Genomic DNA, 23,749 nt, shown 5'->3' on the forward strand with positions numbered 1-23,749 from the left:
TCTGATATCTGAGAAGTTCCCCTATGTAAAACACTGTGAGCTTCCTAGCTGGCTGAATTGCCCCCAGATACAGGAGTCTTAACAAAATTGGAGAGAAATACAAAGGCAAAGCTCCTAGGCCAAGGCCAGCTATACCCCAGCTACACCACCCTGCCTGCCGTCAGTGGTCTGCCAAGGAAATGAGTAGTGGTACAGAGAATGTGCATGATCAACGTCCAGCACTGTGTCTCAAGTGCTTATGGAGTTAATTGGAAGGTGCCCAGGTCAATATAGAGGAAGTCAAAGAGAATCTACATAGCCATATTATTTTTGAGCAGTTAGAAGTCCCCAGTAAAATCGCATGAGTGAGCCAGAAAGAAAAAACTGCTCATAAACAAAAAAGATTTTATATCAAAAACAGAAAAAGGAATGTAACTTGCAAAATATAAATGGAGTAGACATCTAGAGTTACTCTTCTAGAAGATAGGAGAGAATATTATACTGAAACTGCTTTATACTGTCAAGGAATTTGTTAAGACGTGGACTTAATGAAATAAGAAGACAACAGAATAATAAAAAGACAGCTGACAGCTAAGGAGAGGAAGAGAAATAATGATGTCATAGAATGTAAATGAATTTATAACTGCAGAATGCAAAGTGGACACTGAGCATAATTGGAGCAGACACAGAAAGCTTCAGAAAAATCCACAAAAGATGAGAGAAAGAATAGATTATTAAAAACACACTTTCTCATCTGAAAAATATAATGCCCATTTTATTGCAGGGTGGTGAGGACTGACTGCAATAATTCACATAACAGATGTTTCCTAGTATGTGCTTCTCAAGTGCTTGATAAACTTTAGAAATGGCAAGGTGATAGAGATAATGACTCAGGGCAGATAATGGGGATCCAATATTGATATTGTTGATGTGGCACAGGAAGACATCAGAAAAAAATCAAATAGGATAGAATAGATAACTACAGGAGGAAGTTTTTTTCGTGAACTGAAGAAAGCTAGTATACTACTTTTTAGAAAAGGATATAATAGTGGCAAACACCAAAACCTAGCCCTGAGATTTAATGAATTATTGAACTTCAGCTCAGGGAGTGCCACAAGCATCCTGGTGAAGAAAAACAAGCTACCCTGAAGGAACTTCACTTTGCTAGGAGCAGCGACAGAGTCTGTGGGCCGAGAGGAAGGGGATGGCCTGGGAGAGTTGGTCCTCAGTTGTTTTAATGTAACTGACTACTCCTATAGATTGCTGGATTTTTTTTTACCTTCGAGGAGAGGGAGAAGAGGTAAATGTTTAGGGCTTTCTTGGCTAACCGAGATCACACAAGTATTTTGTGCATTCGAAGTTGGCATTGGTAATTTGAATATGTCTGTACTGAGTGTCCAGTTATCAAGCATAGCAGCCAGTGTATCAAGCCAGATTTCCCAGCGAGGAATAAAGTCTATAAAACAGAGCAATGACCTCTGAGGTCTAAGTGTTTTGACAGACTTCTTTTATACAGATACTCTGCACAGAAAATATATTTGTGGTACTAGAAAACAAAACAAATAAGATGGCTATTATAAATATTCCCACAAGTTCCCATACCAGGCAGGAGAATGAGACTGCCATTTTTGTAAATCTATTTTTTTTTTTTTTTGTAAATCTATTTTTTTTAAAACAGAGTCTTGCTCTGTCACCCAGGCTGGAGTGCAGTGGCACCATCCCAGCTCACTGCAACCTCCACCTCCTGGGTTCAAGTGATTCTTATACCTCAGCCTCCCAAGTAGCTGGGATAACAGGCATGCACCGCCACACCCTGCTCATTTTTGTATTTTTTATAGAGACAGAGTTTCACCATGTTGGCCAGGCTGGTCTTGAACTCCCAGCCTCGAGTGATCTGCCCGCCTCGGCTTTCCAAAGTGCTGGGATTATAGGCATGAGCCACCACACCCTGCATGTAAATCGCATCTGTCTGTAATTTTCCAAGTTTCTTTATATCAACTTTATACCCATATTTGCTTATAATAAACAGCCTCTAAATAGAGAAGGACTTACAATATCATGGCTATGCACAAGAGTTCTGTTGTTGGTACATAATAGGAAAAGCTTATCTCAATGGAACTAAAACTTACAGACTAAAAAAAGAAAAACAGAGTTTTGGCAAATGAAATATGAGGTAAGTAGTATTCTGCTTCTATGGAGCAAAAAAAATTCTTTTATTATTATACTTTAAGTTCTGGGATACATGTGCAGAATGTGCAGGTTTGTTACATAGGTATACATGTGCCATAGTGGTGTGCTGCACCCATCAACAGACCATCTACATTAGGTATTTCTCCTAATGCTCTCTCTCCCCTAGTTCCCCAGCCCCTGACAGGCCCCAGTATGTGATGTTCCCCTCCCTGTGTCCATGTGTTCTCATTGTTCAACTCCCACTTATGAGTGAGAATATGAGGTGTTTGATTTTCTGTTCCTGTGTTAGTCTGCTGAGAATGATGGCTTCCAGCTTCATCCATGTCCCTGCAAAGGACGTGAACTCATCCTTTTTTATGACTGCATAGTATTCCATGGTGTATATCTGCCACATTTTCTTTATCCAGTCTATCATTGACAGGCATTTGGGTTGGTTCCAATCCCTTACTATTGTGAACAGTACTGTAATAAACATACCTGTCATTGTGTCTTTATAGTAGAATGATTTATAATCCCTTGGGTATATACCCAGTAATGGGATTGCTGAGTCAAATGGTATTTCTAGTTCTAGATCCTTGAGGAATCACCACACTGTCTTCTACAATGGTTGAACTAAGTTACACTCCCACCAACAGTGTAAAAGCATTCCTATTTCTCCACATACTCTCCAGCATCTGTTGTTTCCTGACGTTTTAATGATTGTCATTCCAACTGGCGTGAGATAGTATCTCATTGTGGTTTTGATTTGCTTTTCTCTAATGACCAGTGATGTTGAGCTTTTTTTCATGTTTGTTGGCTGCATAAATGTCTTCTTTTGAGAAGTATCTGTTCATATCCAGGAGCAAAAAAATTGTATTCCCAGCCAAGCTGCCTTTATTTGGAAAGGTAACAAAACTCATAAATGTAGAAGAATACCAGAAAAATTTACGTAAATAATAATGAGATGAAACATAATAATGAACTCTCAAGGTAAATCCTGGTGGCATACACAGTTAATCCTTAGTACATTAAAAAAAAGAAGAAGAAGAAGAAAAAAAAACCAGAATGGACGAATGGGGTCATTTTGCCAATGCAGGAGTGATTCAATATTAAATAATCTGTTACTATGACAGGTCACTTATTCAGAATGTTTGTGAATCTCAGATAATTGAAATTAACAGTGTTTTTGGAGTTTAGGTAATTCCAGAAGAGCAGAATGGGAACTTGAGCTCGTTCCAATTATCTTGTTTAGCCTTTCAGTATGGACTAAGGAAGGAATGGGATTTATAATATACATTCAAACAATTACACTTCTCTGCTTTAAACCAGTGTTAACCACCAAAATGTGTGAACTGTTAAGATCCATCACAACATGTGTTTTACTGATTGGACTGCCATGGAATCCCGGAGACCCACGATGAGGGTCCACTTCCCCTACTTGCTGTTGTGCTGTTGGGCCACTTTTGTGAACAACTGTTGGTGACGTCAGAGAATTTTGCCCATCTCAGAATTGCCACACTGTGACAAATCCCATGGGGTAGCATTTTCTAAACAGATAATTAATTTAAATTTTTTTATTTTGGTTATTGACATTTTTATCATTTAATGTGTGGACACATACCCAATGCTCTCTTCGCCTGGAAGATTGGTAAAAGTACAAAATCTCATGCCTTCCGCGAGGCCTATTGAATCCTAACCTGCGTTCTGACAAGATCCTCGGATGATTTTATATTCACATTAACGTTTGAGCAGCACTGTTAAGATCCTTCCGTTTCAAAACTCCAGATGATAATGCATCTTCCCGTATAATTCTTTATCACCATAAGAGCTTAAGGGAGAAAAACTCATGTGCCCATTTCAATAGTTACTGCAAAAATTCTAGACCCATTCCTGTATCTTTAAATGATTGCGTTGAAGTTTAAGGTTTTGTTGAGGCAGTTGGCATCTTTATAATAATAAACTTTACAGTTCAGACATTAATCTTTTTCCATTTATTAATCTGTTCCAAAGTATACCGTTATAATTTTATTCCTTTGTATTTTTGAGTTTACTCCTACCCCTATGTATCTTTTTCTGCTATTGTGAATAACATCTTTATTCTATTATGTTGTTTATTCTTGACATGTAGAAAAGTTATCAATTTTATATTCATTTTATTACTAGTCAGCAGGATGAACTCTTAGTTCTAATACATTTTTAGTTGATCCTCTTGAGTCATAACTGCTGTTGACACCTCTGATTTTTTTTAAATCTTGAATTTTGTCAAGGAATAGATTCATATAACCTTAATAATATAGAAAACTATAAACTTTAAGGACTTAAAAATTATTTGGGCTTGCCTTCTGCTTCTGGGGAAATGGAACACATGTTCTTTTCCCTATTCTTCCATAAATACAACTAAAAGCCCCCAATATTATATATAAACAAACATAACACTCTTAAAAGTGAAGAGAAAAAAGTCAGACTAACTAGTGAACCTTGGGACCCAAGGAATGACATAGTGGTGAGTTCTTTGAGTTTTCTTTTTGTTTATATTTTTCTGACCTGTAGCTGAAGAGGGTGGCAACCCAGAAATACCAATGGGTACAGGCTCTGATGTGGTTTGCCTCTGTGTCCCCACCCGAATCTCATCTTGAATTGAACATCCATAATTCCCACATGTTGTGGGAGGGACCCAGTGGAAGATCATTTGAATCATGAGGACAGTTTCCTCCATACTGTTCTTGTGGTAGTGAATAAGTCTCATGAGACCTGATGGTTTTATAAGGGATTTCCACTTTTGCTTCTTTCTCATTCTCTCTTGCTGCCACCATGTAAAAAGTGCCTTTTGCCTTCTGCCATGGTTGTGAGGCCTCCCCAGCCATGTGGAACTGTGAGTCCATTAAACCTGTTTTTCTTCCCAGTCTCAGGTATGTCTGTATCAGCAGCATGAAAACAGACTAATATAGGCTCCAATGAAAGCCTGTTCTCTGTAGCCAAAGGACCAAGAAAGAAACAGTCTAGCAAGACAAAAATAATTTCAGACAGTAACTACTCTACTCTAGCCAAACACCACACACACACACACACACACAGACACACACACACACACACACACACACACACACACACACAGGACAAAAAAATGTAATGCCTCCACCTAGGACAGCAAAGCCTGAATGGGGAGCCTGGGCTTCCACCCTCCTGGACTGTAACAAGGCACCCAGACTTGTAGAATCTGGATCTCGTGCCCACTGAGCAGTAATGTGGCAGCCCTCCCTCTCCCTGCTAGAGTGGTGTGAGAGGAGCCACGGCAGAGAGGCAGGACCTTCACACCATCCAGCTGTAATAAGGTCTTTTCCCTCAGTTGGTCAATGGAGGCCGCATGGGGAGTAATAAGAAGGCACTTCTACTCTCCCAGCCAGAGTGATATCAAGAGAGGTCCAGTAGGTAGCTGGACCCCCTCCCAGCAATAACAAGGAGGCCTTCCCCACCTTGGTGTTAAGGTTCCTTGGGTCCCAAGGTTCACTAGCCTCCTTTTCTCCTCTTCACCTTTAAGAGGGTTATATTAGTTTATATAGACAGAAACCAAATGGAGAACCTAGCCTTCTCTTCCCACCTCCTAGTAATGAGGCAGTGCCCCCCCCTTTTTCCTTGCCAAAACAATGTCAGCAAAAGCCACCTAAAACAGTAGGATTAAATAAGATCCAGGACCCCATACTACCCACATTGTCTAAGGTTCATCACTTGACTATTTGGATATTGCAATCACAACAATCACTTATGTCAAGAACCAAGAAAATCACAACTTAAGTTTAAAATAACAATTCCTAGGTACCCACACAGAAATGACAGATGTTAGAATTATCTGACAAGGATTTTTAAAGCAGCTATCATAAAAATGTTACAATAAGCAATTAGCAATTACTAACACTTGAAGCAAAAGAAAGAACATCTCAGGAAAAAAAACTAAAGCCTCAGCAAATAATTAGAAAGTTTATAAACCACACAGTAACTTTTAGAACTAAAAAATACAGTAACAGACGTGGAAACCCAATGAATAGTCTTTGCAGCAGAATGGAAGGACAGAGGAGGAATGAATCAGTGAACTAGAGACTATAACAATAGAAATTCCCAGATCTGAACAACAGAGAAAAAGCAAACTGAAAAAAATAAAGAACAGAGCCTCGGCCGGGCGCGGTGGCTCAAGCCTGTAATCCCAGCACTTTGGGAGGCCGAGACGGGCGGATCACGAGGTCAGGAGATCGAGACCATCCTGGCTAACCCGGTGAAACCCCGTCTCTACTAAAAAATACAAAAAACTAGCTGGGCGCGGTGGCGGGCGCCTGTAGTCCCAGCTACTCGGGAGGCTGAGGCAGGAGAATGGCGTGAACCCGGGAGGCGGAGCTTGCAGTGAGCTGAGATCCGGCCACTGCACTCCAGCCTGGGCGGCAGAGTGAGACTCCGTCTCAAAAAAAAAAAAAAAAAAAAAAGAACAGAGCCTCAAGGATCAGTGGGATTATAACAGAAGATTTGACATTTGTGTCATAAGATTCCCAGAGGAGAGGAGAAAGAGGCAGTACTGACAAAGCACTTGAAATAGAAGTGGAAATGTTGCAAAAACACAGATTCAAGAAACTGAGGAAACCTCAAACAGGATAAAGTGAAAGAAATTCACACAAAGACATATCACAGCCAAACTTCTGAAAATAAAAGACAAAGAAAATATTTTGAAAAGCAGTGAGATAGAAACAACTTACCTATAAGAGGGAGATGGTTCTAATGACAGAGGATTTTTCATAACTTAAGGAGGCCAGAAGGAAGTAAAACATTTTTCAGGGGAAGCAAAGGCTGAATGAGGAGTCTAAACTTCCACTCTCCTGTAACAAGGCACCCAGACACTTGTAGAATCTGGAGAGAAAATAACTGTCAACATAGAATTTTATATCCAGCAAAAATATCCTTTAGGAAGGAAGGAGAAACTAAGAGCACTTGTTACCAGCAAACCTTCCCTCAAAGAATGACTACAGATAGCTCTCTAAACAAAAAGGAAATGATGAAAGAAGAAATTTCAGAACATCAGAAAGGAAGAAAGGATAGCTAGAAGAATAAAAATATGAATAAATACATTTTTCTACTCTTGAGTTTTTGAAATTGACAGTTGAAGTGCTGATGTGGCTCTGAATGTTTGCAGGGTTCATTCCCCGTGGCTTCTCTCAAGGGCTGGTATTCAGTGTCTGTGGCTTTTCCAGGCACAGGGTACAAGCTATGAATGGATCTACCATTCTGGGGTCTGGAGGACAGTGGCTGTCTGCTCACAGCTCCACTAGGCAATGTCCTAGTGGGGACTCTGTGTAGGAGCTCCAACCCCACATTTCTTCTCCACACTGACCTGCAGAGATTCTTCATGATGGTTTTGTTCCTGCAGCAGGCTTCTGCCTGGAATCCCAGGCTTTTCCGAACATTCTTTGAAATCTAGGCAGAGGCTCCCAAGCCTCGACTCTTGCATTCTGTGCACCCACAGGCTTAACATGATATGGAAGCCACTAAGGCTTACAGCTTGCACCCTCTGAAGCAGCAGCCTGAGCTGTACCTGAGCCCCTTTTAGCCATGGCTAGATCTGGAGCGACTGGGATGCAGGGATTAGTGTCCCAAGGCTGTGCAGGCAGCAAGGCCCTGGGCCTGGCCCACGAAACTGTTCTGCCCTCGTAGGCTTCTCAGCCTATGATGGCAGGGGCTGCTGTGAAGGTCTCTAAAACATTGCGGATTTCGATTAGACGTGAGATTTGGGTGGGGACGCAAATCCAAACCATATCAAGGCATGAGCCACCATGCCCAGTTCACATCTTAATGTAAGTTTGTATTTGTATTTGTGTGTATAATGATGGGGTATGTGTGTTTACACATGTGCGTATTTTAGAGGATACATAATAAAATGTTAAATAGTAGTTCCCTTTATGAAGTAGCTAGGTGGAAGTAGAGATAGGTACACAGGTACGTATACCCTTTCTCTTTGTTCACTGTGTATTTTAATAGATCTTCTAGGTATTGAGGTACAGATTGTTTGCATAGAAATATGTATAATTATTCTGTGGATTTTTTGTTAACATGTGGTATCATAATATGTGTGGTAAGCTAAAATTTCCTTTTCATATTATCTGTATATCTTGGAGGTCTTCCTATTCTCCAAGATACAGAGCATTGCCATAGTCAGTATATATGACCTTACTTTACTCTTTTTTTATATATATACTTTAAGTTCTAGGGTACATGTGCACAACATGCAGGTTTGTTACATATGTATACATGTGCCATGTTGGTGTGCTGCACCCATTAACTCATCATTTACATTAGGTATTTCTCCTAATGCTATTCCCTCCCCCTCCCCCGACCTTACTTTACTCTTAACTGATGTGTAGCATCCCTCAGTGGGACTGCAATTGCAGTGTCTCTAGCTGTTCCCCCTATTTGTGAACATTTTACTGGATGCACATTTTTGGTATTACAAACAATGCTGTGACAAAAATACTTATATATGGGGTTTTTCTACGCAGGTGCTTTTATTTTCCTGGGCTAGATATATTGAAAACTAGAAATATTAGGTGAAAGGCTAAATAATTTTAAATTTGATACTGCTAAATTCCCTCCCCAAAACTATACCCTTTTGTAGTTTCCTCGAGCTCACACTTCACCATCTATGCTTTCTTTGTCCACCAATTGACAAATGGATAAGGCAAGAATTTTCCCAAAACTACCCTGACTGCCTCAAGCTTAAAGCCATATCAAAGATGTTTTGACATTTTTGTGGAAATTTGTTCTGCCTTTTCCTCTTTCAGTTCAGTTCTAGTTACCTTCTGTTTTCTAGGAACCCTCATAATTTTTATCTCTATGCCTTCTTATTTTCTAGCACTATTATGGATTGCTTTAAAAGTATGTTTGGGCCAGGTATGGCTAATACCTGTAATCCCAACACTTTGGGAGGCCAAGGTGGGCGGATTGCTTGAGTCCAGGAATTCAAGAACAGCCTGGGCAACATAATGAAACTCTGTCTCTATAAAAAATAGAAAAATTAGCTGGGCATGGTGGTGTATACCTGTAGTCCCAGCTACTCAGGAGTCTGAGGCAGGAGGATCAGTTGAGCCCAGGAGGTGGAGGCTGCAATTAGCCATGATTGAGCCACTGCACTGTAGCCTGGGTGACAAAATGAGACCCTGTCTCAAAAAATAATAATAAAAGTATATTTGTATGACATTACCATTGGGGGAAGCTGTGTAAAGGGGTACATGGAACTCATTGAATAATTTTTGATCCTTCTTGTGAGTTGGTGATTCTTTCGAAATTAAAAGGTTTTTTTTTTTAAGCATATTTGTGCCTTGTAGGGATTTGGACCAAGGGGAAGTCTGGAGCGAGTGCCCAGTTCATCATTTTGATTCCATCCTGACTATATTGTTTTGACTCATTACAAAAATATTATTGTTGAAATAAAATTTCATGTACCCTTTTAAAAAAGAATGAGGCAAATATATACAGACATGGAAGGACGTTTATACAAATAATTTGATTTTTTATATTTGCCCTTTTTAACAAGGAACTTTTACTTCCTTTCTAATTTTGAAAAACAGTATCAGAATTGGGGTGAGTTACAAAGATGTTTCAATAAAAAGATGCTCATAAATGAATTGGAATAAACCGATAGCAATTATGAATTTAATTCTTCTAAAGATACTAGTTTGTGTCCAGTTTTTGTGTTTCCTGTAAAATTTCTTCTTAATGGTGATAATCAGGTAAAGCTGTGTTGATGAAGCATTGTTTAACCTTATGTAGGAGTATACGAAATGATGGTCAGTTGCAGCACCAGTGTTTTCAGGGATCCAAGGGATTCAGGGCCACAAGTTGGTAGAGCATCCTCCTTTCCAGTCGGGGCCACAGTGGGCCACTTGTTGTGGTAAAGATACTTAATATTAGGCATTATTTTCAAGCATTTTTTGTTGTTATCAAATACCAGTAGCACCCACTTAATACTTTTTATGGGTTTTGGAGAAATTCCATTTTATTATTCCTTCTTGTCACCCAGGGCCTTGGTAAAGTTAAGCTTTCCAGCAGGAACTGTGCTTCTCCATGTAATTTATGACCTCTGCTCTGCTGTTGTAAGCTTAGAACAAGTCTCAGCTGTGAGCTGATGTGCTGTGCCATGGTTAACTGGCTACCCCCAGAGAGGATGTCCAGATGAGATTTGAAGGGAGGGTCCCTGACAGTGCCCCAGCTCCATGCGACCTGAGATGTGCTCTGCTCTTGCACTTCCTATATAAACTGGGAAACTTGCTGGTAAATAATTCTATAACCCACTCTTTTCCTTAGGCTTTTTGGAAAGGATGTAAACAACGGAAGGTGTATATGCACAGGCGGCAAACATTCATTGATAATACTGATTCTATTGTGAAGGTAAATACCCTTTCCTACCATACCAAGTGCTTGGCTTAAACGTTTCCCCTCATTTCATGTTTAATCTGAAAGACAGCTACAGAAAGGGAGGGTATGTGTGAGCCTTGAAGTCAGAAGGCAGTACTGGATTTGAATCCCAGCTCCCCTGCTCATTTACCTAATCATTTTTCAAGCAGGTTAGTTAAACTACTATAAAACTTCAAGTCCTTTATGAGTGGTTATGAGAATCACAAGTGAAAGTGTTCTGTGACTAATAAATTCTCTTTGTCTAGAAAGTTCAAATTGATTATTTAAACTCTAGGTAGAACCCAGCTTTATTTCATGTTTCTCTTTCCACATTTGCTTAAGCATATTTAGAATGCATAGATGTAACAGAACAAAACCAATGATTAGAGGAAGTAGAGCTAATTTAAGGCCTATATTTGGGAGTTGAATTAGTCAAACCCAGCCTTTCACTCAGGTGAATAGTTCTGGGTGAGAAAGAAAGGGTGCTGTGGTGTCCAGTCTCATGGATCTGAAAGCCAGAGGACTGGACAAAAATCAACTTGGAAATCTACAACTTGGAGATCTACAACTTGGAGATCTACAAGTCTCCAGCTTGGAAATCCAGATGAGAGTGGAAGCAATGGAGCTGGAAAGTAGAATCAGATTAGTTTAAAGATGTTTTAGGCCAGGCTTAGTGGCTCACACCTGTAATCCCAGCACTTTGGGAGGCCGAGGTGGGAGGATCACTTGAGCCCAGGAGTTCAAGACCAGCCTGGGTAACATAGGGGGACCTCATTTGTATTTTTTAAAATAATAATAAACAAAAACAAATTTTAAAAAAAAGGTTTAAACTGTGAAGGCAGAGAATAACGTGACCCAGATCCATTGTGCAGTAGCTCCTTGATGAAATAGCATCCTATGGAACATATGCCTATTTTCTCAATAACTATTGGTAGCAATTGGTCCTTCATGAGACCTCTTCAGTGTTTTCCCGTAAAAACTTAAAGGATATTGAATGCATTTAAAGGGATGATAAAAGAAACCCTAGACTTAGTTGACTTGATTTCCTGACTCATTGCAACTCTCAGCAAAACGCCTCACCCTTCTGGCTTTTATTTACTGAGATTAAGGTAAAATAGTACAAAGTTAAATTGTTCTCCCCACCTCTCTCTTATTAAGGCAGTGAAATTAACAGTAACATGTAAAGTGTTTTGAACCCCTTAAGAAACATCTGTGGCCGGGCGCGGTGGCTCAAGCCTGTAATCCCAGCACTTTGGGAGGCCGAGACGGGCGGATCACGAGGTCAGGAGATCGAGACCATCCTGGCTAACACGGTGAAACCCCGTCTCTACTAAAAAATACAAAAAACTAGCCGGGCGAAGTGGCGGTTGCCTGTAGTCCCAGCTACTCGGGAGGCTGAGGCAGGAGAATGGCGTGAAACCGAGAGGAGGAGCTTGCAGTGAGCTGAGATCCGGCCACTGCACTCCAGCCTGGGTGACAGAGCGAGACTCCGTCTCAAAAAAAAAAAAAAAAAAAAAAAAAAAAAAAGAAACATCTGTGAAAGATTGATTATTTAGTGGGCTGCTGTTTTTCCTTATCAAGTATCACTGTTTTTAGAAAAACTACACAAAACCGTATAACGGGTTGTTTGGTGATTACTTTGACTTTTCTCTTTATTTTTTATTGTTCTTTTCTGTTTTTTTAAACTGTTTAGATTCAGTCCTGGTTCCGAATGGCAACTGCAAGAAAGAGCTATCTTTCAAGACTACAGTATTTCAGAGATCATGTAAGAAAAATGCCTGTGGGATTTTATCCAGGTTGATAATGAACTAAATTAATGCTTTATTGAATGTTAGCATTGAATGATTTTTGTTGAATGGTGGACAAGAACACTTAGGAAAGAATGGATCTTAGAACTTCATATGATAATATTTGGAGGCTTACTGTTTTCATTCAGAAATCATGTTGAGAGTTAGACTTCGCCAGTCAGGACTCAATAGAAAATGGGTGAGGGGAAAACTGTAGGCTAGTAACACCAAAGAGAGAAGACTCTAGAGAAATATTTTCCAGCATTGCATATGTAGTTTTTTCAACTGCTAACTGCTTACTTTAAATAGAAGCCCCTGGGAGGGATTTCTTCCTGAATCTTTAAAGAAGAGATATGGGAACATAGATTGGGTCATCTAAGTTTTGTGCTAAAATTATTTTCCCTTTTTAGATCTCTTTGTCTAAGCAGTTCCCCTACAGTCTTGTTTGTACTTTTAGTTAACTTATCTGACCTCTTCTTCAAAGAAAATGGAAAAATAAACGTTGAATACATCACATTGAAATACTGTCAGTTCTAAGTAGTGTCAGTTCTTAAATACTAACAGTTCTTAAATGTTCTAAATTCAAAAATAATGGAGTAGGTGGGACTCTGGGAGATCAAGACTTGTCTCAATCTTTTGCAGAATAATGAAATTGTGAAAATACAGTCACTGCTGAGAGCAAACAAAGCTAGAGATGACTACAAAACACTGGGTAAGTGAGAGCTTTCTGAAACAAAGCAAGGATTTTTTATAAACCAGGCAAGGACATATTGGTCCATATTGGTCACTTCAGAGATTGCTGTAAGAACAGAGGATACCCATTGTTTCCAGTAGATTTTGATCATCTCAGGCCCCAGGTTCTAAACCAGTACACAGAGGAACACTTGGTGACAGGAAGTGGGCCTTCCTATTAAACAGAAGGGATCAGCCACATGGTATAATTTCTTCTTCAAAGAGAATGGAGTTGGCGTAAATGCTGAATTTTTTTTCAATCTAAGCTAGAGTCAAAAATCTAATACAAAAGAGTTAGCTAGAAAAGAATCTTACATTTACATTGTTTAATTTGTTAGACATAGTCTCATCTCCCAAAAATGACAACTGCAGACATCTTCCTGCAATTTCATTCTGAACTTTTCACAGAATAATTTTTAATTTTTGTTTGTTTGTTTTTGTTTTGAGACAGTCTCACACTGTTGCCTAGGCTGGAGTGCAGTGGCGCAATCTTGGCTCACTGCAACCTCCACCTCCCCAGTTCAAGTGATTCTCCTGCCTCAGCCTCCTAAGTAGCTGGGATTACAGGCACAAGCCACCACACCCAGCTAATATTTTGTATTTTTAGTAGAGACGGGGTTTCACCATGTGTGTCAGGCTGGTCTTCAACCCCTGACCTCATGATTCACCTGCCTCGGCCTCCCAAAGTGTTAGGATTACAGATTAAGGTTTTTAATAAAAATGTGTAGAAAGTTTGAAAATAGCAAAATAAAATTCACCAAAAAATAACAGTCACATTTTGTGCTATCTCCTTACAGTCCCAACTTTGCCTATGTTTGTTATTTTGTTTTTTTACATCATAAGTTGATTCTTCATATATTCAATTTTTGCATTCTAATTATCACAGGAACATGCACAGTCAAGGAAAGCTTGCTGATAAATTTATTAGTACTTACAGTGCCTAGTAAGTTTAGCCAGCACCTTTTATTGTCTAAAGTTTGTCTGAATTAAGGGATGAAGTATATGGCTCAAGAAAGATCTTCCCTGGTACTTGTTAAGGAAAATCTAGGGACGCTTGAAGTCCTCACTCTGCCTCCAGCCTGCAGAATCTACTGAATAATGTCTCATTCCACTAGATTCCAGCTCACCTCTCAGCTGGTAGATATGTTGTTGTTGTTTTGAATTTTTTTTAAAGAAGGCTAAAGAGGATTTTTCTTTTTCTGAGCCCTGACACTAAAATATGTTTGCTATTGCTTTTATATATGAAAGATGACTTCAAAGTAAATTTTCCAAATGGACACAGGCTAATTTTCATTTCGTTCAAGGTAAAATGTTTTTTTTTTAAGCAGTTACAGTGATGTTTTTTACTTGTTTACTTTTTTATTACAAAGACAAATTCCGATTTTAAAATCTGGGCAACTTTATATTGGGACATAAAAGGTAAATAGAGAAACCATCTCGGTGAGTGAGTTAGATCTAAGCTTCTCTGGGCTTCGGCAAATTGGGTGCTTTTGTGGTAATCAAAAAAAGTTTATGGTAACCAAAACTTTTCTAAGTTTGTTATCATCTGTTCTCACCCTTTTTCTCTGGAATGTCACTGAACGCATTCCAGCTTGAAAGTTGCTGGAACTAGGATGTGGTCACCTGTAGGTGCAGACTATAAAGTGGTCTGATTTCCTGAAATGAAAATATCTGTACCACAAAGTCATTCTCAGATGAAGATGGCAAAAAGCCTAGTATCGATAGAGGAAATAATAAATTCAGGCCATAACAATTAGTAAAGCTAAAATACTAATTTAGTTGTTTCCGATGGGACTGTTAGTACATATGAAGAGACATAACCCTTAGCGGGAGGGAGAAGCAGCCATCAACTCTGGCCACGCTGGGAGGGCTCATGTTCCCCCAACTTGGCTGCATGGATGAGCTGTGGTGCATTGCTAAGGCCTTCCCTGAAGTGGTCATGTCAGTGGCAGCATCTTTGCTGGAAATGGACGGAAAATAAATTGATGTGCTTCAGTGGTCAGGAAATAAAGGGTCCGGTGATCCAAGGACAATTCTCCAATAAAGGCCATCAGCAACGGTAAAATAACATACCTGACTATAGATTTGGTTTTCCATGCTGGGTTTATGAAGTTGTTTGTGGTGTTGGTTTTCTTCCTCCTTTAGTGTCAAAACACCACAGAACTAAGATGGAAGTCAAAGGAAGACTGTCAAGGGCCTAGGTGTAAAGGAGGGCAGCTATTGAGATGACCATGACTGTACTAGCTCTTGCAAGTCATCTTTCTATTATTGGGTCTAATCATTCGTCCTCAATGGACCAGATGATTTATTCTTACAGTTTACCCAGATCTTATCTCCCTAAGCGTGTTAAAATATTTTCCAAGAGTCAGAGTGCCAGGAAATTAAAGCCTAAAGTTCCAGGTACTAAGGGAAACACCCTTTTAGAATTTATGTGCGAATGTCCCTCTCAATAACAGGGGCTGACCCATAGATTCTGAGCACCCTCCCTTGGCCGGTGCTCAAAGAACAAGGGCCAAGTTTCAATTTCTAAAATCTTTTTATTTCAGCTGGGTAGAACATTCATTTCACTTATCATTCTGTTGGTTCCTGTTTGGTTTTTACAGTCCTCCCTTCCTGGCCCTTTTCTAATTCAGCTTTCGCCTACTTCCGGCTCCTTCCCAAAGATCCTTTGGGTTGGGAGAAACCACTTTCTGCTTCCTGCAGCAAGAATGTAAGTCACTTATCTAGCTCAAGCACAAGGTCTCAGGGTCAAGGTAACTTATATTAACTTTCTTTCCCAGGTTCCTGAGGAAGGAGGCACAGATAGTACTATCTTCTTAGTGCATGAGTCCAGGGAACAGTGTGAGAGAGAGCTGATAAAAAGGAGAAAAGGGGAGTTGATAACTAGAAAAGAGTGGGACCAGATATCTGTTTTGTTCATTTATTTATTTATCAGTTTCCTTGTCTAGATTTTAAATTGTGTGAGGGTGGGTAGAATGATTCTCACCCTAGACCAAGTACTTTCATTGGTATATTTTTCTAGTAATTGTTTAAGACCTTGTTTCTTTCCTGTTGATAATCATTCCAAGCTTTCCTAATTAAAGTATGCCTGTTCCTGTCACTGCAGTTGGCTCTGAAAACCCACCATTAACAGTAATTCGCAAATTTGTATACCTGTTGGACCAAAGTGATTTGGATTTCCAGGAGGAACTAGAGGTTGCACGATTAAGGGAAGAAGTAGTGACCAAGATCAGGGCCAATCAACAGCTGGAAAAAGACCTAAACCTGATGGACATCAAGATTGGACTCCTGGTGAAGAACAGGATCACACTAGAGGTCGGTGGGGTTTTTGGGACTGTCAGCTCCCTGAAGAGGGAAGATGCCTACATACAGTCAAGAGTCATTTAATGACAGGGATACATTTTCAGAAACGTAGCATTAGGTGATTTCATCCTGATGCAAACATCATAGAACACTTACCTAAACATAGATGGTAGAGTCCACTACACACCTAGGCTATATGGTAAAGCCTACTGCTCCTGGGCCACACACCTGTATAGCTTGTGACTGTACTAATACTGCAGGCAATTGTAACACAATGGTAAGTATTTGTGTGTCTAAACATAGCTCAACATAGAAAAAATACAGTGAAAATATTGTACTATAATCTTATAGAACTAATGTCTTATATGAGGTCTACTGTTGACTGAAACATGTTGTTTGTGGTTATATATGTTCATGACACTTTGGTCTAGCTAAGTTCATTTGGAATCTACGATAAGTTTTTATCGTTTTTATTATAAATTAGTGGTTCTCCAGTCTGTAAAATTTTATGCCTCCCCATTTATAACATTTTGTAAGGCTTCCTTATTCTGAAATGAAATCTATATGATAAAATGTACTGATGTATATACCTTCAGAATAAGACTAGGGCCTTTATATGAATACAAAAAAGAAATTTAAAGCGTAATTGTTAATAAAAGCACACATTTTATTGAGAAAATGTATATGCCTGATGACACTGGAAGACATGATACAGTTACCAGGGGTGTGGACCTCTTCACAGAACAGCTACAGATTGTGAGGGCTTCAGTGGCAACTGATGTGGAGAAGTGGTAGAGCTGGCAGGACCTCGTTTTCCAAAATGGAGAACAACTATTTGTAAAGTTCAGCATTAGCCAAGTGTAGTCTCCACCCAGTTTACACAGCAGTTGCAATTCTAGAAAATCCTAGATTTTGTGTGGGGAAAATATATTATGCATCTAAGTAAAACAATTAGATTCTAGGCTTAGATAATTACAAACAGAATATTGACCTACGTAAATGACCAGTAAGACATTCAAAAGTTCTGTCATGCAAGGTGTAGGGCAATTATTTACACAGGACCATCCCACAAATCGCCAGATCACAGAGCACCTCTCATCCCCAATCCCTGCTCACTAGAAAGCAGGAGTGCCCTTCAATTGTTAAGATATTAAAAAACATCCCCACGTATTTCCAAAATACGTACAGAGTCACACTGCCCACATTGATAACTTCTAAATAAATCACGGTGTGACTTCACATCTGTGTGAAACCTGCCAATATCAGGGCTCAAAAAAAAGTGTAAAAAGCGTCATTTTTACCCAAGAACAGATGCCTAGGATAAGACCTCTCTCCCCGTCCTTGTTCCCTTCCTATGTGCCACATCAGTTTTCAGGAAAAACTGATAGGTCGAAGAGGGAAACTGACCTTCTGGAAACTCTGAGAAGGCTACAGTGGCTCATAGGTGGAGCTCCAGCGGCCAGCAACCAAGCGAGTGTTCTGGACAGCTGGGAGATGAGCAGCCACAGGAGGCTGCCAGTTACGTGGGCATGTGAATGCCCCAGGCTGGTCCTCCAGACCTCATAAAGACACCAGGGCAGTTGTGAAGGAGAAAATAAGAAAAACATCATTTTATAAACACAAGTGATCATCTCTTCTAAACATTCAGGAATAAAACTACTTTTATTATTTTATCCAGAAAAACAATAGTATTTTTTAAAAAATAATGTATTTGTATTGTTTGACAAAAATGAGAACTTTTCAAGTGTAATATATTCCAGAAGGTTTTTTAGAGAATGCTTTTTATAACCTTAAACTGCTGTTTCACCCTATCGCCATAAAATCATAAACAGGAAATGTCTTGCCTTTTAAAATAAAGGCTTAGTTGCAAATCAGTACATAGTTTAAATAATATGTATCTTTTGGAAACACAATTGTGGCAAGTTATCAGATTTTCATGAATGCTTGAGTTTTGTGGGGGTTTTTTTAAAGCCACTTATCACTAATAGATAACATTGTGAAGTTTTTCAACGTATTTGCAAACACCAAATATGTATCCAGCATTTTTTAGTGATTAAACTAATGATTATTAAATATGCAGCTGTTAGCCTTCTCATTGACAGAACATTTGTAGTGATGCAAGAACAGAGCAGTTGAAGCTTTATTTATAGTAGTGAAAAAGTGGGAAACGACCTGAAGGCCAGAACAATATGCAGAGGATGATATAATTAGTTTAATATAGATGTTGTATAACCACTAAAAATAATGGTTTTGATACTTCTAAAGCAGGAGGAAAGGTTTGTGATTTAGTAGAGGAGAAAATAGTGCCTAAGGTAGTATGATTTATTTTATTATCAAAAAATAATAATAAGCCAGACGGAGAAAGAAGTTGAGTGATTTTTCTTTGTGTGATAGTTAAGTTTACCTTCTCCCCCTCCTCCCCACACCTTTTTATTTTTAACAATGAGTGTGTGTTTAGTGAGGAAAGAGAGATTGTAAAGGGAAATGGCTTTGTTCTTACAGAACAATGCTAGCTCTTGCTAGTAACCTTAACATTTTTTATAGTTCTTTTAAAAATCGGCATTCCTCCTAAAACCTCAAAATCTGTGGGTTAGTGAAGTGACTAACATTGATTTTAGGCAAAAAGAATGGTTTGGAGAAAGAAGACAAAGCAACTGAAATAGAGGTTTCCTGGAGGCACAGGAGCCAAAAAAAAAAAAAAGTATAGGTCAACCTAGCTGGAAGGAAAGCCTAAATTAAGAGACTAAAGCTAATCTAAAACTAGTACTAAAATTCCCATTCATAAGTGTGATGTATCATCCAGGAGCCCAGATTTGCAGGCCAGAACTACCTGAAACCCAGCATTGAGATTTGTAACTATTAATGCTTAATTATACTACTTCACTGCTTATATTAACATGTGACCTTGAGCATATTTTTTAACCTCTCTCTGAGTGTGTTTTCTTCCTTGGAAAATGTACTAGGTGATTTACATATATTTTTAATCTTCACAGCAACTCAGTAAAATTGCTGTTATTACACTCACTCTATAGATGAGGAAACTGAAGCTTAGATTAACCTGTGCAGGTTTACCAAGCTAATTATACTCTGCAGATACCCATATCGTTACGACTCCAAAGCCCAAGCCCAAGCCCTTCATACTAGCCCACATTTTCTACAAAAATGTTTATATCATGGCATACTACCGGCATGCAGATATCCCCTTATCAGGAAAAGGGGAAAGGTGGCGGTAAAAGGGCAATATTGAGATGTGGGACTATCATGAACAAGCCAAATACGGTTCCTCTTTCAAACCACGGTACTTCTCCAGTGTTCGATATTGATTAAGAATCAGGAAAAGTGAGTTTTGATGAATAAAAAGTAACCGCTCTGTTCGTTATCCTTGTCTGGGTTGGCTCTTGTGTCCATTTTCAAGCTTCCCAAAGCAAACCTCCATTCACCCAAGCACATTCATGAGCAAGTCAGAACCTCACAGGGAGAAGGCAGAGGGGCTATCCCGGTTGCTGTACCCAGCTCTGCCCTTGGAGCTCCAGCAGACAGGCGCTGTTCCATCCGCACAGCCACCAGCCCACCCTCTCTTCCCCTTTCTGGGTTCAGCATTGCCTCCGCTGCTTCCCTCCCTCCATTCCTCTCCCTGTCCTGCCTTCACCAACTCTCTCTGTTTTTAATGCAGAGGAGTTTAGATCTGCCCCAGATCTTGCTCACCACCCCTATCCTCTCTTCTGTATATGGCAAAAACCATTAACCAGAAGATGAAGTCTGCAACAAAACAAAAAGCCCTCAGTTTCTAGAGTGACCTCCACTGAAAACACTTGGGAGGGAAAAGGGGGGGATTATAGGTAACAAGACTTGTTTTCCTGCCATATATTTAAAATCAAGGTAATAGATTTATTCTGTGTATTTGAGGGAGTTGAATGATTTACATGTCGCCAGCTATCTGAAGAGGAAAAATGTGGATTAACTGGCACTGTAAGCCACATTTACTCTAGTGATGTCTTAGGACTTCTTATAGATAAGGATTATCAGACAGCCACCTGCCTAGATCCCCCTTGACCTCTATCTGGTGGTAACTACACTTCCTTTCTTTGAACTGAAACATTTTATATATTGGTAAAACAAGGGAGAAATGTTGCTTTTTAAAAAATATTATGGAAATGTAAATCAACTCCCCTCTCTGCTTTCCCTATAAAAGCAACTGGGGTGACAGAAGTAAGTGGGTAAGTCAAGGCTACCTCTCTCTGAGCTGAGAATGAGAAGGAATAAAGTCATGGGCCTGGAAGGCAATGGATGTAGCCACATGGAACTGTCTTATTCGAGAGCTTCCTAGAGCTCTGGACCCCGGCTGCTCAATAGGCTGACCCCAGCCATGGGAGAATGGGGTGCCAGGAAGTAAACATATTTAGAGCTTACCCTTTAGGCAAGACCTGACAGTGGTTCTTATCCCCAGTGGCAACTGGAAATGAGGGCGGGCACATGTCGGCTGTGAAAATGACTAGGAGTCCCTGCTGGTATTTGGTGGGAAGGAGCCAGGGTGACAGATGCAAGTAGTGCATGCAGAGCAAAATGCTGTTGTCCACACTGACCATAGTGCCCCTCTAAGGATACAGGCCCGGCATTCCTGATGTGCAAGTAGAGTCCTCATGTAGAGGTCTGGCTAAGAGCTCAGTCAAAAATCTGGAAGAAGTTTTAGGAAAAGCAACTTTCTTGCCACTTACTCTGGGACAGTGAACTAATGCCAAGTGACAGGGGAGGTGTTCTAGAATAGCGACTTTCAAATATGAGTCATGTGCCATTAGGGTCATGAAATCAATTTAGTGTGTCACAATGAGTAATCTTTAGAAGTGGAATAGAATAAAAGCAAATAGAAAATATCAGCACGTACCATTAGTAAGAGAGAGGGTGTATGTGTGTTCACCAATAAAATATGGAAAATGTATTTCTTACTGTGGGTCTCAGACTTCTGAGTAGCTAGTACCACAGGCATGAGCCACCACACCTGGCTTATTTTTAAAATTTGTTTGTGCCGATGGGGTCTTGCTTTGTTACCCAGGTTGATCTCAAACTCCTGGCCTGAAGCCATCCTCCCATCTTGGCCTTCCAAAGTGCTGGGATCACAGGCATGAGCCACCACACTTGGCCCACTTCCAACTTTTCTTCCAAAGCTTCCTGGCTTGTCTAAGGCTTCATAGAATTGAAGAAAGTTAGGGCCTTGCTTTGGATTAGGCTTTGGCTTAAAGGAATATTGTGCTGGTTTAATCTTCTATCCATACCACTCAACTTTCTCCATATCAACAATAAGGCCATTTTGATTTTTTTAATCTTTCATGTTTTCACTGAAGTAGCATTTTTTCTTTCTAGAAATTTTTCTTTGCATTCACGACTTAGCTGTTTGGTGCAAGAGGCCTAGCTTTAGGCCTAGCCTATCTTTTGATATAACTTCTTCACTAAGCTTAATCATTTCTAACTTTTCATTTAAAGTGAAAGATGTGTAAATTTCACTTGAACACTTCAAGGCCATCGTATGGTTATTAATTAACCTAATTTTAATATCGTCCTGTCTCAGGGAATAGGGCGCCCAAGGAGAGAAGAGAAAAAGGAAAGTTGGTGAAGCAGTCAGAACTGCTACTTAAGTTATATGGGCATGGTTTGTGGTACCCCAAAACAATTACAGTAGTAACATCAAAGATCCCTGATAGGCTGGGTGCTCACGCCTGTAATCCCAGCACTTTGGAAGGCAGAGGCAGGTGGATCAAGAAGGCAGGAGATCAAGACCAGCCTGGTCAACATGGTGAAACCCCATCTCTACTAAAAATACAAAAATTAGCCAGGCGTGGTGGCAGGCGCCTGTAATCCCAGCTACTCGAGAGGCTGAGGCAGGAGAATCGCTTGAACCTGGCAGGCGGAGGTTGCAGTGTGCTGAGGTTGTACCACTGCACTCCAGCCTGGGTGATAGAGAGAGACTCCATTTCAAAAAAAACAGGATCACTGATAACAGCGCCCCATAACAGATAGTATAATAATGAAAAAGTTCTATGTATTACAAGAATTATCAAAATGTGACACAGAGACACAAAGTAAGTACATGCTTTTGGAAAAAATGGTGACAATAGGCATGTTCAATGCAGGATTGCACAAATCTTCAATTTGCAAAAAAAAAAAAAAAAAAAATGCAATATCTGTGAAGCACAATAAAGCAATGCACAATACAGTGAGGTATGCCTGTATTTCCAATTACGTGTGTTTCAATCCTGTATGTGAAGAGAGGAGGAAAAGAGTACAAGAATTAAAAAGCAGTAATCTCATCAATTTTTTACAGGATGTAATTTCACACAGTAAAAAGTTGAATAAGAAAAAAGGAGGAGAAATGGAAATACTGAATAACACCGACAACCAAGGAATAAAAAGTTTGAGTAAGGAGAGGAGAAAAACACTAGAAACATATCAGCAACTGTTTTACCTTTTACAGGTAAGAACAATTTATCTTTCACTCTGAGTCTGGGAGTACTGCTATGTTACATGTCTGTGGCTTACAGGGAGTCTTTTATCATGCTTCAGCTATAATAGCATCCCTGTGTTGAGCATCTACTAAGTACCAAGGCTATTTTTGGTGCTTTACATACATTCTCTCATTTAATTCTTACCATAACCCTGGGAGCCGCGAGAGAATAAGTACTATTGTTATTCCTGCATTACAGATGAGAAAACTGAGACACAGCCAGTACATGCAGTACATGATAAAGCAAGGGTTTTGAAACGCAGGCAGTTTGACTTCAGAGCCCATGCTCTTCACAATATTATACTGCGGTTACCTGCAGAAACAATATAAATCTGATAGTAACAAAACAAAAACAGGTACAGTCATCCATGAAAAAATTAAAATAACTGTATGTGAAAAACAGATATTTACCAGAACCAATCTCCCCTTCTGTGGGGGAAAGACCCAGAGGGTTTGGGATTTCAAAACAGTACTTCTTTTTTCTTTTATTATTTTCATGATGTTACTGTGATCTAAATGAATAGTAATTTTCCATTGCTTCCTGAGTGATGGTGAGAACTAATAAGTTTGACTGGTTATGGTTGGACTTTGATGAATCACTTATTGTTTTGTTTGACCATTGATTCAGCCTGTCAGGCCTACTAGCACATACAGCTAGTCACAAAGGAAACTGCATGATAGCGATAGAAATAAACAAGCATCCTCTTCAGCAAAGTTTGGGGAAAAGTTTCCCCAAAGAGGTGGATCCATAGTTCTCCCTTGGAAGAGTCAGATGTCTCTCAGAGTGGGGCCACTGTTGGAATTCCTTCAAAGCCCGGAGATGCTTAGGTCTTTGAGGATGTCACTGTCTGTAGAT

At 39.7% G+C, this 23,749-nt stretch overlaps 1 protein-coding gene across 4 annotated transcripts in view; it reads left to right on the plus strand.

Moving 5' to 3' along the window:
- Positions 1-23,749, plus strand: part of IQGAP2 (IQ motif containing GTPase activating protein 2) — a 310,751-nt gene that overhangs the window by 244,860 nt on the left and 42,142 nt on the right. For all 4 annotated transcript variants that reach the window (XM_025387819.1, XM_025387820.1, XM_025387821.1 and 1 more), the window contains 5 exons: positions 10,486-10,569; positions 12,269-12,340; positions 13,005-13,074; positions 16,201-16,409; positions 22,714-22,863. In XM_025387819.1, coding sequence (XP_025243604.1) covers positions 10,486-10,569; positions 12,269-12,340; positions 13,005-13,074; positions 16,201-16,409; positions 22,714-22,863 — 585 coding nt within the window. The remainder of the gene's footprint in view (positions 1-10,485; positions 10,570-12,268; positions 12,341-13,004; positions 13,075-16,200; positions 16,410-22,713; positions 22,864-23,749) is intronic.

Source organism: Theropithecus gelada, chromosome 6, assembly GCF_003255815.1.
Source record: "Theropithecus gelada isolate Dixy chromosome 6, Tgel_1.0, whole genome shotgun sequence".
In the NCBI taxonomy this organism is placed as follows: domain Eukaryota; kingdom Metazoa; phylum Chordata; class Mammalia; order Primates; family Cercopithecidae; genus Theropithecus; species Theropithecus gelada.